General features: G+C 51.6%; 5 protein-coding genes across 5 annotated transcripts; 2 read left to right on the top strand and 3 right to left on the bottom strand.

Annotated features, from left to right (window-relative positions):
* Positions 1–1302: 1302 nt before the first annotated feature.
* BC939DRAFT_501588 (uncharacterized protein) lies at positions 1303–4716 on the top strand (the record flags this gene model as incomplete). The annotated part of the gene is made up of 5 exons (XM_051560183.1): positions 1303–3048; positions 3148–3270; positions 3389–3541; positions 3651–3869; positions 3985–4716. The coding sequence occupies 5 exons, from the start codon at positions 1303–1305 to the stop codon at positions 4714–4716; spliced, it is 2973 nt and encodes a 990-aa protein (XP_051413977.1).
* A 292-nt stretch (positions 4717–5008) lies between these two features.
* BC939DRAFT_501587 (uncharacterized protein) lies at positions 5009–7973 on the bottom strand (the record flags this gene model as incomplete). The annotated part of the gene is made up of 3 exons (XM_051560182.1): positions 5009–5125; positions 5319–5855; positions 6117–7973. 3 exons carry the CDS (start codon positions 7971–7973, stop codon positions 5009–5011), a joined length of 2511 nt encoding a protein of 836 aa, XP_051413976.1.
* Positions 7974–8865: 892 nt separating this feature from the next.
* BC939DRAFT_475612 (uncharacterized protein) lies at positions 8866–10917 on the top strand (the record flags this gene model as incomplete). The annotated part of the gene is made up of 4 exons (XM_051558514.1): positions 8866–8881; positions 9245–9496; positions 9707–9871; positions 10034–10917. 4 exons carry the CDS (start codon positions 8866–8868, stop codon positions 10915–10917), a joined length of 1317 nt encoding a protein of 438 aa, XP_051413975.1.
* A 209-nt stretch (positions 10918–11126) lies between these two features.
* Positions 11127–13142, bottom strand: BC939DRAFT_475611 (uncharacterized protein; the record flags this gene model as incomplete). The annotated part of the gene is made up of 1 exon (XM_051558513.1): positions 11127–13142. The coding sequence occupies one exon, from the start codon at positions 13140–13142 to the stop codon at positions 11127–11129; it is 2016 nt and encodes a 671-aa protein (XP_051413974.1).
* Positions 13143–14024: 882 nt separating this feature from the next.
* BC939DRAFT_501585 (uncharacterized protein) lies at positions 14025–17210 on the bottom strand (the record flags this gene model as incomplete). Its single annotated transcript, XM_051560181.1, has 4 exons — positions 14025–14066; positions 14177–14877; positions 15348–15728; positions 16871–17210. 4 exons carry the CDS (start codon positions 17208–17210, stop codon positions 14025–14027), a joined length of 1464 nt encoding a protein of 487 aa, XP_051413973.1.
* Positions 17211–17437: the final 227 nt, after the last annotated feature.

Below are 17437 nucleotides of genomic sequence, written 5' to 3'. Positions count from 1 at the left end.
TCAGCGCTGCTTGGGCCGCTCGTCGTTAGCTATCCAATGCTGCAGGGAAGAAATACAAAAGCAGATAACCCAGAATCTCCATTGGCACGAACGTCAACAAAAAAATAAATTTCTGCCTCAGTCAGGATGAGTAACTGAAAAAATGGAGGACCAAGCGCAAGGACAAGCGTATCACGCCGAATGCCCACGCACCCACACCGCATAGTCAGCCAATTCGAAAAAGGAGGCTCAATTAAAAGGCGCGTGGTATATTGCGCGGAGCAAAAAGAGCAAGAGAAACACACAGAAATAAGGACTGACGTCCAACCTGACCTCAAACCGTGCGAGAGGTCCTTTGATCCATCGCGTTCTTTTTTTTAGAGTCAACAAAGATGCAATTTGTGTCGATGAATAAGGGGCAGGAACCAGAACTGGCCAATTCCCTTTTTTTCACTTTGTGATGGTGATGAAATAACCTCACCCTGGGCTGGGTTGAAATGTAACAGATGTAGTGGTTTTCGTCCAAAGGGAAGCGTGGAGACCGGCCCCGGCTGCTCCAACAGTCATTTCTAGCTATTGCATACATACGAACACGGCAACGGCAACGACAAAGACAAGAATAGACCTTCAGCGAGATGGCTAGCTTTTTGACATGGAACATGAGGCCCAATACCATTGACTATGGTTGTACAAGCCCGCTTTCCTCATCAGAAATGTATTGGAACTCAATAACTGCATGCTGGTGTGATACATGTTACCGAAGCAAAGTACAGATGAAAAAAAAAAAAAGCTCGTTGACGCAGGCGGAAAGAAAGACAGGCAGACAAACAGACAGACTAGGGCACTCTTGGAAAGGATGCATCTCATCTCATCTCCTTCAGCATCACCATCATTCGCTTTTTCTTCCTCCACCTTCTCTTTCTTTCTTGAGGGCATATAGACACGCAACACTTCATAGACAGTGTATAAATACATATCACTATACCTCGTCCTCATCAAGCCAAAAGAGACGATACTCCCTCCTCCTCGTAACACCAGTGCTCCCTCCCGCCCCTTCAGAACACTCCTCTTCCCCCCACAAAACATATTCCCCCTGGCACACTCTTCACCTCTTTCTTCAACCCTTCTTGCAATTGCACCACTATCACCACCACTGCAACCTTCGCCACTCACAACTGTTATCCTCCGTTCACTCAGCAACAACAACCACGACAGTACCAAGCAGCTGCGTTTGTCTGAACAGAGGCAGTTCATTCTCACTACGGCAACGCGAACACTTTCGCAGGGGTCACTGTTTCACAGTTTGAGACCCATATTCCAAAAATGACCAAGAACACCCCGGGATCTTCATCTACTGCACAGCCGCAAACTCTGGCTCAACGACTCTCGCGGCCTTCTATCAGGAACTCGGGCATCCATACTGGGTCTGATGCCAGGGAAGTGTCCGAGGCCGAGGACCAGGACAGGACTCCGAAGCCGCAACATCAGACCATCGGCATCAAGTCCTCCTCGGAGACCCTCAAGGCAAAGGATTCTATGGCAGTCGCGTCCAGAACCTCCACTCCTCTCACCACTGACTCCAACACACTCTCAAACACCTCTTCCTCGACAGCTGTCTCGAATGACAAGTTGGATGCCAATCTTAAAGAGCTTGAAGATGACCCGCCCTTGACGTCTCGCAGGTTCGGCCTCGGCAGCAAGAAGAAGCGTCAGCAGCGGCAGGCACAGGAGCGCGAGGAGCGCAGGCTAAAGGAGGAAGCCAATGAGGCCCTGCGGAAAAAGCACGGCGAGTATCATCCGCCTGGACACAGCCAGGGTCAGATCCATACGCATCGACCTCAGCGGCATCATGATCATCATCAGCTCGAACGGTCGCGGTCGCGGAGCAATATCAAGTCTTCGTACCCGCCTTCACGTAGTCAGAGCTCCATCAGAGTCGTCTCGCCCGAGCCTCGGTCACTGGTGTCGCCATCTCCAACGCCGTCATCGACCTCTTCAGCATATTCTTCGCGCCAGAGCAGCGTTTCCCGTGGACGGAGTCGTCCCACGAGTCCCATCCGAGACATGGTTGCGATACCAATAGACTTCACGAACCCACACATGAGCGATCTCAGGGATTTGGATGCGGAGGGCATGCTATCGGAACACTGGGAGACTAACAGCGAGAGCGAGGACGAGCAGGACCTCGAGCAGCGTCGCAAGGAGAATCGGGCTTCGAGGGGTTATGGACGCGGCAAGGACCATCAGCGTAATACGTCCGTCGATACGGACAGCAGCTACCGAACTGGGAACTCATCTGTGGTACACTTTGACCTTCCTCCTCTCTCGGCATCTTCAACGGCATCATCGCGGCATTCTCGGAGAAATAGGCATTCCAATCAGTCGCGGTTGTCTGTTGATACCGATCGCACAGAGTCGCAATCTCCAGATCGCCCGCAACATGTCTATGTGGAAATGCAAGAGATCGGAAATCCCGGCCACCAATCCTGGCAGTTGAAGAACATGTCGACTACGGGTATTGTCACTGGACTATCACCAGAGTTCGATGGACAATCCGTTTCACGGCCACATTCGAGCATGAGCAAACACCATTCGACGAGAAAGTCCAAGGATCCTTTGATGGAGCGGTATCTTTATCATGCAAGACCAACATCACCTACAACTTCCAACGTCCCCTCGTCGGCCTCGAATCACCGTCCAGTCTCTCGGCAGCATCATTATCACCAGCACAACCACCACTACGGATCCGACCGGGATCGAGGAGCTCTGAGTGATATGAGCCCCTCTGCCATTGAGGCGATGCGATCAAAAGCAGGATCCAGGGCAGCAGGCACGATCCGTGGCGGTACGACTATCGGGGGAAGCGGCGATGCATCCAGCATATACGGTACTGAGGCTTCAGCAGCAGACGAGCACAACTACCTTGCGCCATTGCCACCATTCCAGCAAGGACCCGCATACACGAGAGTACCAAAGCGCAAGTTCTGCAAATGGTTCTTTGGAGGATGTCGGTGGTGGGTTTTGCTCCTTGCGATCCTCATCCCTGCTGGAATCATTGCCGCAGTTACTGTAAGGAAGCGGCACGACAGCAATCGCAATGCGTTTCTATAGTTGCCACTGAAATTCAGGTTTTTTTAACTTGACTCTTTTGTTATTCCTTGCAAATAGACTTTTTTGCTGCACAAGCTCACAGTATGCGTGGCAATCGATCCCAACACAGTCGACCCTTTGGTCTATGAGATCGACCCAGATTCCGTCCGTGGCATCTCTCTCGAATATCAAACCCGGACAGTAAGTCATGACTTCATTTTGAGTCCATTGCTTATTGCGCAAGCCGTCTATGAGTGTTGCAGTGCTGCTTTACTCACTCAGACCTACAATCTCCAACTTTGCTTCTTTTGTACTACAGAGAGGGAATATCAATATTATAGATTCACCCAATACGACCGAGACCCGTGTGTTGTTGAAGCTGCAGCGACAATTTTACAAGATGACGCGACAGGACCTGGTTGGCTTTCAGGTCGAGGTGCTCTCGAACAACACCCTGCGCTACGTACTCAATGTAAGTTGCTGTGGTCGAAAGCGTCATCGACTTTTTTTTTTGCCTTTACTTGCAGGATCGACAGGGACCTTTCACTCATAACGAGTACTGAAATACTTTTTTTTTTTAGGATGCGGCTGATCGCCATCGAGAGTTCTTTATGTCGACAGTTTTGTGCTCAAACTCGATTTTGACGATCGAGATGCCGAGGACTGTTCCTGGTCGGTCGGAATTGTCCGTGGATGCTATGATTGATCAGCAGGACGTCTATGTGAACCTGGACGAAAATGTGCGCAGAAACACGACCTGGCGGTTCAGGGGGATCAGCAACCACAACATGTTTGTTCAGGTACGTATGTATAGCACGATCGTTCAACAGCTTTGAATTCATGAGTATAAGGATTCCGTTTATTAACATCAATGCCTTGTTTTTTTTTTTTTTTTTTTTTTCTTTCTCTTGATAGTCGCTGAATATCAACGCACTTTCGATTTCGTACACGGCAAATTCACCTTCGACTGTAACGCTCGCATCTGTCATTGTACAGGACCGACTCTCGGTCGTGAGTGTCAGCGGCGACATCAAAGCCTCTGTCGGATTCTCCTCTCCCCTCTCACTCACACCTCCCTCCTCATCCAATTCCACCAACATTACTTCAACAGCACCCTCGACCGTGAATTTGAACACCCTGGACGGGCAAATTCAACTGGACATGAAAGCCTGGAACCAATCATTAACTTTCCAAGTCAACGCTCCGGAAGTCCAACTCTCGAAAGCTGGGGCTGTTATTCTACCGTTCGGACAGCGCAATGGCACGACCGTGAACGCGAATGGGTTGGTGGCGAATGCAGGCCCGAATGCCGTCTCGGGAACTTATCAACCTGCAGAATTCAGAGATGCGCATTACTCACAGCCACCGTACTCTTCTACGAGTGGCACTGCAACTGCTACCGGTACTGCCACCGGAACGCGTACGGCCTCGACTGCGACTGGAATCTTGTCGAGAACTACCACCAAGACCGTATCAACCACTGGGTCTGCCAAGACAGGAACAGCAACTTCGACGGCGACGACGACGGCAACACCAACGGGTTCTCTCGCACCTCCTCCAGGGCCTACTTTAGGCGCTGGCGGATCAAATGTACCGGCGCAATTCATAATTCAGGCTAACAAGAACGTTGTTGTGAATTTCCCTTAGACACCTTTTTACATACATCTTTCGCACATACACTTCATTTTGTTCGCATTTTCATTTCAGTTCATACCCCCTCTTCTACTTTTGCCATTATTTTGTATTTTTAAATATTAAAAAAGAATTATCTTTTATGTTTTATTTCTGTTGCGTTCACAATAAATAGATTGTAGAATATGGGTATGTGTGGTTATGGTTTTCGTTTTCGTTTTCGTTATTTCGTGTCATCTTTTTTGAGCACTCTTCATGGTTGCACGTTGGTCATCAAATTTTTTGTCAATAAATATAAATGTTAGTTTCATGATTCTTCCTTGATCGCAGCAGTGGGCTTGCGGACACCTGCCCGGCGTGGTCGACTCATCACGGCCTTGTTGTCCAGCACTTGGCCGCTTCTCTTTGTCTCCAGCATCTCGGACTATGAAAGCACAGAGAGATATCATGAGCAGGTGAATATCCTAGCACTCATTTGCGTAAAAACCAGTGATAAAAATGCAAAAAGAAAAAAAAAAAAAAAAAAAAGGCAAAAGCAAAGGCAAAAGCAAAGGCAAAAGCAAAGGCAAAAGCAAAGGCAAGGGCAAAAGCAAAGGCAAAGGCAAAGGCAAACTTACCGAGACAGTAGACTGCTTGACGGACTCTGCCAAATCCCGACCCACGACTGGGACAGGTGTATCCGTCTCCGTCATCGCCATCTCCTCTTCCATCTTCTTTTCGCCCTTCTTCCACGTTGGTGAAACCAACCCCGAGGCCGAGCGCGCGTTCCGACTCGACATATACACCGCCGCGCCACTACTACTCGCCGCCTTCGCATGTCTATGCCCACCCGCCTTCTTCTGCCCCTCGCCTTTACTACTCGACAACGTCGGCATCGTAAGCGGGGGCGCTGGGAGTGACGGCAATGGCTTAAGCAGCTCGCTTCCTGAAAGGGGCACCTTCGAGAATTTGGGCAGCTCCGCGTGTGCAGTGCTGCGTTCTTCCAGGAACTGACGGATCTGTTCGGCTTCTGAAGTGATTTCCTTGGCCTCTTCGACTTTGTGGTCCCAGGAGGAGACGAGGTTACGGATGTGTGCAGATGTGAGCGCCCGTTTCCGGGGCTGGCCGCGGACGATTGGAGGCAAAGGTTCGGCAACCTTGCGAGCTTCTTCTTCCTGTATTGTAGTGTGAATAGGTTTGGAAAAATAATGTTAAAAATGGGTTAGTACCTGTGTGCTTAGTTGAAACAATTAGTTAGTATGGATCTCTCTCAATTGTTTTTTGTAAAGCACGTTCTTTTGTTACACAAATTGTCGAAATTTGTGTTGACTGCAAAATTCATTGTGCATGGGCGCAAGCGGCGAAGCATCTCCTGAAACACCAAACACCAAACAACAAACAACAAACACCAAACACCAAACACCACAAAGACCTACCTCGCGCTCCTTCTCGCGTTCGTCAAGGACGCATCCCTTGCCTGCAAGTTTCCGCCCCAAGATATTCTCCACCTGCTCCGCCAGCTTCTTTGGGATCGCCACGGGCTCCACATGCTTCCGATCCCCGCGCTGCTTACCCCCGACCAACATCGAGACCATTACTGTATTCGACGTCGCCGTCTTCGACCTTGGACGTGTCGTCCGCGCACTTAACGACGATGAAGCCGACGAAGAACCCGAGACCGAACCCGACCTCGAATTCTCATCCCCTTCTCCTTCCCCTCCCCGTCCCACACTACCGCCTTCCTCTTCCTCCTCATCCACGAGCACTGCCTGGATCTTCTTCACCGTCCGCAAGTTCGCTGTAATCGGGATCTTAGCCAACTCCTCGTCCCTTCGCTTCTGCTCCTCTTGCTGCATAATCCGCGCCTGGACCAGGTTCGTCGGGATCTGGGGTGTTTGCAATTGTCTCAACGCCGGGTTTACAATACTCATATGCTGCTGCTGAGAAATCGATGGTAGAGGTGGGGGCGACCCATGGCGCGACGAAAACAAGGACGAAGACGAAGAGCCGCTCGAAGTCGTGTGACGACGAGGGGACATTATAGGACGGGGCTGGTCAAAGACCGACATCAGGGCTCTTGTCGCAGCGGAGGGCGTCTTTGGCGTCGTCGGTGTTGGTGTTAATGTTGATGTTGATGTTGGAATCGATGAAATAGACGATGGTGGGGTCTTAGGCTTGATCTCCATCGTATCCGAATGTGCGTGCGGGGAGACCATGCTAGTAGGAGAAGAAGCTCCAGATCTATTTGGCGACAGTCGTGGCTGCTGTTGTTCCACAGGCAAAGCATCCGCAAGACCACTACTGATCGACCGATTGCTCGTACTCTCGCTCCTGGGAGAGCGGATGCTATCGCATCGCGGGGTATCTTGGGTGGTATTCTTGTTCTTCACGGCATCCGCATCCTCGGTGGTCTTTGTGGTATTGGGATCGGTATCGATATTGGTATAAGGAAGGGTTGTGGAAGTAGTGATGCTCAAGGCATTAGGTTGGTCCTGCTGGAACGCCTTCATGAAGAGCGGCATATCAGACGAAGCACCACTCGAGGTCGAAGTAGTCGCCGCAAACTGACTCGGCACCAGCGTCTCGCCACCCTTCCTCCGCCTCGTCGAGCGTTTCCCTAAATCTGCACTACTGCTACTGCCATTACTGTCGTTGTTGTCATTGCTGCTGCTGCTGTTATTGTTGCTGTTGCTATTGGTACTGGTTGTGGTAGGGGTTTGTGAAGGCAGCTTTTCGATTGGCACTTTCTGATCCTGTGGCAGTGATAGGTCGGTCGGTGCTGTCGCTGTGGGTACATTTGTATGAGGCTGCGACAAAGATTGAGTCTGAGACTGAGACGAAGGGGATAATAGAACTTTGGTCATCCCTTCCCTGACAGCATCCCGCTTCTGCGGTGCAGGTGCAGGCTGTGTCCCTGTCGGGGCCATCTTGTTACAACTCAGGGCCGGATCCTCTCGAGCGGCGATCATTGCCTTGATATTCGCTGCCCCTCCTCCTCCGCTGGACATACTCGACCCTCTCGCTCTCCCCCCTCCGTGTGCCGTTGAAAATTTCGAGAGCTGCCCATTCGAGGGCGAAGGCGAAGCTGAGGGAGGGAAGGACGCGGCACGGGAGGAGAGAGACCAGGGTTGGGAGATCTTGTTGGGCAGCTTTTGAGGTTTGGTGCTTATACCGGCGACTTTTTGTTTGAGCAACAGAGCCGTGGCCTTGATCTTGGAGAGGCCGGCTGTAGGGTCGGTGAGAGAGGAGGAGGGAAGGCCGATGACCTGGGTGGGATTCCGATCACTGTTCATTCGAATGAGGGAAAAGTGGAGGGTGATCGATTCGAAGAGTAGGAGGGAGGAAGGTGGAAGTGTGAAAAAAAGAAGCTACACAGAAACGGGCTAGAAGAGAAAAAAGAGAGGGAGTAAGAGGAAGAAGCAAAGGTTGTGTTGCCGTCCTCAATCCCAGCGGAGCACCGTACTCGTTCGTTGCAACGGACAGGATAAAGCCATAAAGCCAACGCCATATTGCACACATACCATCCATTGGCCATTACAATTACATGCATATCCCATTACAACGATCCATTACTCATACCACGCCATGCCTCACCCTCGCTCGTTTACGCACTCACTCTTCCTCGCTGCTTTCTAAAGGGACAGATAGGAATGTCGAATGGCGATTTATCGCCGATAATAAGCCGATGTAGCACCATGCCATGCACCCCATTTGTAGCCCATTGCGGTCTATACCCTATCCAGTACCTCAAAGGCATACTCATTATTTTTCAACCAGAGAACCATAACATTACAGATATGCATACAATAGAGAGCGCGCGCGGAGAGAGGGAAGGAAAAAAAAAAAAGCAGATGGGACATGCATGCCGATGTTAAAGCCAATTGCTCTTTCTCCTCTCCCTGCCCCGTTGTGCCTCGTTTCTGCAACCCTGGGCCCGGTCTCTTTTTCTCCCATGCTTTTTCTGCTCACCGCTCACTCTGCATAGAGCAAACAGGAACGGACATTCATCAGCGTCCACCCTGCCCATGCTACTCTTCCCCCCTCCCCTTTCTCCTTGCCCAATATACAAAATGAAATCATTCTCCGCCCACATCCTTTTTTCAAGAAAGCAAAAAAGCTTAGGTGGGCACACCCCTTTCTGAGTTGACCCTATTTTCTTGCCAATGTGACAGAAAAATAACCCCCATGGGCGTGGCTCCTGGTATGTTCTGCTCGCTATTTTTTTTTAGGATATCCTAGCAATTACAACATTTACTGCCTGCCCACCCACGCGCATGGTGTCATGGCGTACTGCATGCATGCCTTCCTCCATCTCCCCCCCTTCCTCCCTCCCTATCCATCCTGCTCCTCTTTTTTTTTCGATGACATAAAAGAAGTTACGAAGTATTATTATTATATATATTTTTAAGAATAAAAAAAATGTGCGGACTATATAATACGATGATGTGTGTAACCTGGTTACGGTATGGTATATGTAAAACGAGGGTCTTCGCTCACTCTCTCACGTCGAAGCAACCTGCGTCTGCTGAGTTTGCTGATGACCTCCCCGCAACCCTCCAAACAGCCTGCGGTTCCAACTCCTCCTCTCCTTCCTCGCCTGCTGCTGCTGTTCCTGTTCCCGCTGGAACTCCAGTCGCTGCTGCTGGAACCTCTGCTGTTGATCTTGCGCGTACGCGACATAGGCCTCTTCCCAATCCTCTCCTTCTCTCTGCTCCCTCTGTCGCTGCGCCCGCTGCTCCCTCAACATCGCCACACGCGTCGCGTCCTCCGTCGCCGTCGGCGTTATCGTCGCTGTTGCCGTCTCCTGGTGTGGGAAGTACCGTGAACGCGTCTGAGCACTATCCCGTCGAGACGCCTGATTGAACGACGGAGACGTCGGCATTTGGTACCGACCGCTCCTCGATGGCGAAGACGACGGCGACGACGGCGACACCGGTGCAGGAGGAGGAACTGAAACCGCAGCACTGGTTGTGACACTGGCAGTAGGGGCATCGACATCTGTGCCCTGTCCATCATCCTCATCGAGATCACTGTCGCTCTCATCCTCATCCTCGGACAAGTTCTGGCCAAGCGCGTGGAGCACAGACCGCATCACCGCATCCTCGCCGTGCAGCACGCGCGCCTGTCCATGCTGTCGATCGTGTTCTGTCGTCAGACTCTGTCTTGCTCCCCGTGACTCATACTGCTGCTGGTAAGAAGCACGTTGCTGTTGCGCAACACCACCACCACCATACAAGCTACTGCTGCTACTCCGTCCCGACGAAGGCGGCGAAGGCGGCGAAACCGGTGCACTCTCCTGCCGCGACGTCGACGCGGGCAATAGCGAAGACGACACATTCGACTGCACCACAAGCTGCTGTGCCCGCCTCTGCTTCTGCACCCGATTTTGGATCATCAGGATCTGTTCCTGCTGATTCTGAAGGACCTGCTGCAGCTGCTGATATGGGCTCGGATGTGACTGCGGAGGCGTCCGACTACCACTCCGGCTACTGCTCTGGCTATGTGTCGACCCCTGGTCCGTCGAAGACTGTCGCTGACGCTGCACCGGACGTGGCGTACGCTCAGCAGACATCTGTCGTTCACAGTACTGTGGACGGGACGTCATCATCGGCTGGTCTGCCGAGGGCTGGCGCTCGCGGTACTGAGGACGTGAGGGCGGTGATCCCGAGTGGTCCATCAAGGGCTGGCACTGGCGCTGTGAAGGTGGAGGAGAAGGAAACGGCGTCAGAGGAGCCTGCTCAATCGAAGGCTGACGCTGAGATGGAGGCGACGAAGTCCTTTGATCGACCGAGGACTGGTGCTGGCGCTCATATTGCTGGTTCTGGTACTGCTGGAGCTGCTGCTGATACTCCTCAAGCTGCTGCCCATACGATTGCTCTTGATACACCTCCTCTTGCTGCTGCTCTTGCTGCTGTTGTTGCTGCGAGGTCTCGCCTGCGGAATGATGCCTCGTCGACGACGACGCCGAGTTCGAGCTTGAACGCTGTCCAGCTGCGGACGCAGCCACCGAAGGATGAGGATGCTGTGCCCTTGGCAAGGTGTAAAACTTTGGCATGTTACGATCCTCAATACTGGTGGCGATATTGGCAGCCGCCTGCAGATGCTCGAGCCAGGTCAGGGCATCAATACGGTCCTTGCACTCGACCAACACCGTTCGGTCGCAGGCCCGGATCCGGACCACGTTCGGACGCTGCGTGTAATCCATCGCCATCTCGCATCGTGCCATTTGCAGGCTGATGTTACGGACGTGTAACCGTGGCACATCCTCGGCATCGACGGCGTACAGCCTCAGAGCTGTACCACGCAAGTGAGCAAACGTCCTCCTAAAAGCACAAGAAAATAAAAATAAAATAAAATAGAGGCAGAGTAAACATGGTTAGAGATTGAGATTTTCTTAAAAAACGAATACAGCCCGCAAGAATAAAGCAACGGGCATCCGAAAGGACTTACTTCCAAGGACGACGATAAGGTCGCCAGTTCCCAATGAGCTCCGTCTTGCGGTTCACGCATCCCTCCCTGAAGACTGAGCACGTATACCGCGGCAAGAACTCCTGCCCGTTCTCGGGCCTAGGCTCGATCTTGGGCCAGCCCTGATACTTGATCGTCGCCTCCCAGTATGACGGTGGCGACGACAGCGCCAGACACGAGACCGGGATCTTGCCGTCCACCGAAAGTGTCCTCGGCACCACGAAACCATCTCTCGACTGCTGCTGCTGCTGCTGCTGCTGCTGTTGTGATGGCACAAACATTGACTCTTGCGCATCCATGTACTCGATACTATCCCTCCGGTCCTCATGCGCAAGCTCGCCCTGAAGGCTCTCATCCGCCACCATTGCGCTCGGATTAAAGAACGAAGGTGCGTCCTCTCGGTCACTGCTCCCCTCGGATGAATACCGTCTCCGTGCCACGAACTCATCATCTTGCGAGAAGCCGTTGTCCGATGAATCCGTCCATCCTAGCTCCTCAAAGACCTCGTCCGCATAGAAGAACAGCTGCTGCTGGTACGGCGTCGCCTGAGGGCTCTGGCTCGATGTCGCCAATAACAACCGCTGCTGGTGGAGATAGGGGTCTCCGGCTCCATCTCGATCACCGCTATCGCTGCCAGAGCCCAAGGGGAGGATCGACGTCAGCAAACGACCCCATCTCGAAGCAGGATGAGGGCCCATGGACGCATGTCGGCCGGGCGTTGAAGGTCGTCCCTGGTTCGCAGAAGATGAGTTATCATCGCTGATTGACGTCCTTGGAGTAGGTTGATCAGAAGGCGAGCCGGGTGCGCTCTCCGTGACGATCCAACCGGCTGTGAATCTCTCGGGCTCTACTCCTTGAGAGCGTCTGCAGAAGGAACTCGGTCTCCGGCTATGTCGGTTCTGAAGATGTTGGTAGTGTGGAGGAATTGGATCAGGTGGTCCCACAGGCCGTGGACCGTCGGAGGAGGAACCAGCTTGGGTTGGGTTGTTATCTGCACAGGCCTCTGCTGCTGCTGGTCTGAAGGAGCCATCCGTGGAGGCTGGACCGTTGTTGAGAAAGTTGAACGAACGCTGCTTCAAAAGCCTTGGGATGGGAGCCCCTGAATGTGGTTGTCGAAGAGTTTGCTGCTGTTGCTGAACGTCCTGCGAGCGTCGTTCCCGTGGTAGTTGTGGGAGTGGAGGTGTCCACTTCTCACAATCGCGCCTTGGAGATATCGGTACTGTTGGAGTGGCGTGCTCAGGCGTCGAAGGGGGTAGTATCTGAGGTCTGGCCAGCACGTATTCAGTTGTAGTATTGGGGCGTGAGTGTGTAGGAATAGTAGGTGGGCGCACCATTGATGGGCGCGAGGTTACGAGAGGTGAGATGGGTTGCTCATTGCCAGATCCAACAGCGACACCAGTCCAGTCCGATTCTATTGTGGGATCGTGCAGTGTGCCGAGTTCTTGAGCTCCGTTGTTATCCATTCCAGACTTGATATGGAGCATAAAGAGATGAGGCGACCCAGAATGGATAGCAGTTTTTAGTATACTCAAATCGGGGTACTTGTTGTCGGACGACCTGCTGCGAGGGCCAGTCGCAAGAGTCGAGTCCTTGACGTGGGAGTCTTCGGCAAAGTCTCCCTCACCGGCACCAGTGAGAGCAGGGTTGACATGAGTTGCTGCCTGTGTTGAAATAGTTGTTTGTTCCTGCTGAGCATAGGGATATGCGCTTCTGCCACTGTTGAGGATCTCAAATTTCATTCCGTCAAACACCTCTGTTGTGGTGGTTGTGGCTGTGGATTCACGGTCGGATTCGATTGTTGAGACCATGGCGAGAGGATGCTGGGTTCCGTTAGATTTGCGGAAGGGACCCCGAGGGTGTGATGGACAAGAGGGAGCCGTGCTGGTATGGGAGGAGATGGAGGAAGAACCGGATGCCGTGGAGTTGGATGCGAGTGAACTCGACGATGGTGATGCGTATTGGGACATTGAGGTGGAAGAGTGGGTGTGGGACATTATATGGTTATTGGATGAGAAAGAGGAAGAGCTGGATGAGGCTGAGGATGCGATGGAGGTGTTCGAGTGGAAGCGGGACTGCAGCCTGGGAGAGTGTGAAGTATAAGTTGAGAAAGAAGAAGAAGAAGATGATGATGATGATGATGATGAAGGAGAGGAAGAGGAGAAAGAGGATGAGGTAATGGCTTTGATAAGCGAGCCAGCGTATAGTGAGTGTGGTCGTCGTTTACTACGAAGAGAAGGAGAAGAAGAGTGGGGATGATGAGCGTGAAGAGGGTGGGCAGAAATAGGAGCAGGCGCTGTGCTGGGGGACAGTGGCCTTCTTATATGGACCAGGGAGGCTGAATCAGACCAGTTTTGGAGTGAACCTGCGGAGGGGGCGCATGTGTCCTGCGAGGGATGTGCACAAGCGCCGGTATCTCCCCGAGAAGATGTGGTTGTGCGCTACCGTAAGAGAAAGCAGAGAGGCAAGGCAAAGCAAAGCAAACGCGGAGCGAAGCATGTTTGTGTGGCATGAGCATTAGTGTGGGTGTCTGAGCAATTGGATGTGCCTGAGTGCAGAACAGAGACAGACAAATGCCCCCTCCTAGGGACACACATCACAATGGGTGTGATTGTCACAGCATACGACACTCTGCGCTTTGACGCACAACTCAAAAAAATAAAAAATACACGAACTAAAGAGAATTGAGCGGCGGATGGGGGCACAGACACACACCCGCCTGCCATAAAAGGAAACTTGTGCAACACGTTCTCAGGCACAATCCAAGACAATTCCCCGCAGGGTCTGATTGGCTGCAGCTCAACCTTAAGATATGCCCTTCCTGTCTCGCCTTGACCCCCAATTGGTCGTGTTTCGCCTCTTTTTTTTTTCTTTTTTTGTCAGTGAGCGGGCGATCGCTTGCCGCATGTTCCTGCATGCTGCTGACCACAGTCAATGACCCTCCTGCTGCCGGCTGCACAACCTGCGGCTTCGACCAAACAAACTCACCCAATGGTAAGTTGTAGAGTCCATATAGCATTCTCTCGCTTACCTGCTGAGCACTCGCCAATGATGGTATTAGAGAAGACGAACGTAGAAGGTTGATCGGGGCTGATCGAAGCACAGGCAGCGACGACGAAGAAGGAGGCGACGATAAAGACCGGTTAATCAAAGGAGCGCTATGGTTCAAATAACGACTGAGGCGACGTGGACGAGGCCTGTCCGGATCTTCGCTGTAGCTGTAGTAATTCGTTTCGAATCTCTGGTCGTCGCTTTCGCTGGGTCGGCCAAGGATCTGGTGTGTAACAAAACTCTTGAGGGCGATCCAACTCTGTGGCCTTTTGCTTTTCTTTTGAGCCTCGGCCTGCTGGTTCGAAACAAGACTCGTCTCCAAGTGCTCTAGATAACCAAGTGAGCTCGGGAACTGGTCTTGGAATTCAGGCGGAACCAAACACTTGCCCCCTTGATCTGGTTGCTGCTGTTCGTTCTTCTGGGAGTCGAAATCAACTAGAGGTCGAACCTCTGTCAGAGATATGTTTGCGGGGTTCGGTCGATGACGTCGACGCTGGAGGAAGCGATTGAAATAGTACGCTTTCTCTGGGTCGCAAATGATAGGATTGACTTCAGTTGTTCTGGTCGTTACGGTGGTCTCGACACTAGCAGGGGTTGATTGTGATGCAATAGCGGTTTCTGAGGATACAGGTGGGAAGTGTGGACCCTGTTGAGATGGACCGCTGCTTTGTAACGCTGTCTCTGTTTATAACAGAACGTTTGTAGAAAGTGAGAAATGAGGGGTATATTAGTGTTTGTTTGAGGATAAGTAGGAATGTGTTCATAAGTGAGTCGCTTTAGTCAGTTGATTAGTGTCATGAACAATAACAGCTGTAACAAACTAAATGCAAATGTGTTCATGATCAGAAACACGAAGCTATGTCAACGCGCGTGTTCGAGCAGTATAGGGCCTATTTGTATTACAGGAACCCCAAGAAAAGGAGATAAGAGGGAAGGGAGACAGAACAACACCAAATAATAATAACGTAAAACCCGATGGATAGCACAAAGAGTGTGTTATCATCCAGCATGGAGAATACCAAAAAAAAAAAAAAAAAAAAAAAAAAAGGGCGGAGTCCCAAAGTAAATTGTTCGTAAACATCCGACCATGTTTTTGTGTTTGTGTTTGTGCTTGTGTTTGTGCTTGAGAGTAGCAGCGATCTTTAGTTTACCTAATTGCTGAGCCTTGACCTTGGAGGCAGAAGACGGTGTTGGATCTACACGACCAGAACAATGGTACGCAGATTCAGAGGGCGGGAGACTCGTTGGTAGTATTGACGTTGTCGATAGTGCTCCTGATGGTACTACGTAGTGAGGACGGGGCGTGGAGGCTGAAGAGGGTGCGGTTGAGGGATGATCAGGATAGGACGAGTGTGAACAGGTATGGTTCTTTGTCGAATTAGACTCCTTGGACAACAGTGGTGGTGATGATGGTGTGATGACAAAGCTGGTGCTGGATCCAGGGTCACTTTTGGCAGGGGTGTTGAGGAAAGAAGCAGTGTCGTCGGACGAGGCTGAGGACTTGGATGGAATGCGAAGATGCGAAGCAGGGTCTATATACAAAGAAAAATGCGGAAGGAATTAAAGATGGGAGGTGAGAATGTGAGCGTTCTAGGTTCTAGGACGAAAATATGTATGAACGGTGTAATGAATACGGGACCAATCGTCGCCCAAAGGGCTGGAGCAAACTGATAAAGACTGGTGTTCCCCCCAACTCGGTGTTTGTACATGCGGGTATATAGCCAACACTGAGATGCAAACAAGGAAGAATCAGGGCACATAACGACCGCCCTATTTTCTTCAGCACTTCCCCTACCTCCTCAATGTGATTGCCTACAAGAGATAGCTCGTAATCATACACGTGTCAGTCCAGTAGGAGTGACAAAAGTATCTCTGCCCCAAAGGCACCTGTTGTGGTACTCATGTCCGGCAACATAAACACCTCCTGAAATAATGGGTACGAATACCGCGGTTGAAGGGGTGAAGCGCCTCGAGGGTATGAGGACATATACTGTGTCAACGAAAGAAAACGGTGCTAATGAAAACGGTATGTGCAGCAAGCACGCGTGTGGGACAGGTAAAAGCCTACCCCATGCTGACTCCCTCTCTTTTAGTGCATCATTTCCAAAAGTGGCACAAAGAGCCTGGATCCCTTAGATGTTTCTTTTGATCATACCTGTATGAGTTGATGCACCAGGACTCGTAGCTTTCCCCCTAGCTGGAAGGCTGAGGGGGTTCAAGGACGGCGATAGTGGCAAGGTCCGTAAGGGAGTCGAAGGAGAAGGAGGCGAAAGTTGTGGTTGAGGAGACAAAGGAGTCGGAGAGCAAGGTGGCAATGGACTTAAAAAAGGGGATACTGACGGACCCAACAGCGACACTGAACCAGCAGGTTGTGGGTAAAGGCCAGAATCAGAACTGGATGGCGAACACAAAGAAGGGAAAATGCAAGAGGAAGAGGAAGCTGGAAAGGTTGATGGTGATAATGACGATGTTGTTGAAGGTGAAGAGGGCGAGGACGAGCAAGAGCTGGATGAGCTGACGAGGTTTACTCTGTGGGATAGAGTCTGATGGAGGGGGCAAGGTGAAGAGGAGCTCGACCCAGAACGTAAACAACGAGCTGTATCTAAAGACGACGAGATCAGCGTGCCATGCTTGGTACTGCATGAGGAAGAAGAGCAGGAAGAGATCCCATTACACGGCGAAAAGCAGGGAGACGGCGTGGCGTCAAGGGACTCTGGACGGGATAAGGAGTGTGATTCCAGGACTGAGGCCTGCTGTGGTGGCGCTAAAGGCGACGGATGCCGCCCTTCCTGTGCACCCTGCTGCCGTGTGGAATGCTGTATGGATAGACGACAACCGTTGTGATCGTAGGTAGTTGAATCGCATGGTGCCTGAGGACCCGTTGTCTTCTCCGAGTCTACAAATTCATCTCCAGAGCCAGACCGAACTGGAATGCGATGCTGGTGCTCTTGTGGAGGATAATCCTCTCCTTGGGGGAGGTCAGCGCAGTGCGACCGTACAAAGGTGGATGCCATGGTAGTATTATGTGGTATATAATGTTCCGTGCCCTTGATGTGTTTGCTATATTACTGATATACCGTTGTGTCCCGGAAGGTGCAATAGAGCGTGTCGATGCTCTGTTGCCTGAATAGGTATTGTTTGCAGCTTCCTAGAACAAACATAAAACGAAAAACAAGGACGTGGGCTGGTCAATTACAGGCGTCGCCCCGGGGTAAGCTGATCCGTAAGCAGGACCATAGGG

Source organism: Gamsiella multidivaricata (genome assembly GCF_025024155.1).
Source record: "Gamsiella multidivaricata strain RSA 2152 chromosome Unknown BC939scaffold_20, whole genome shotgun sequence".
In the NCBI taxonomy this organism is placed as follows: Eukaryota; Fungi; Mortierellomycota; class Mortierellomycetes; order Mortierellales; family Mortierellaceae; genus Gamsiella; species Gamsiella multidivaricata.
This window is presented reverse-complemented; position numbering and strand designations above follow the sequence as displayed.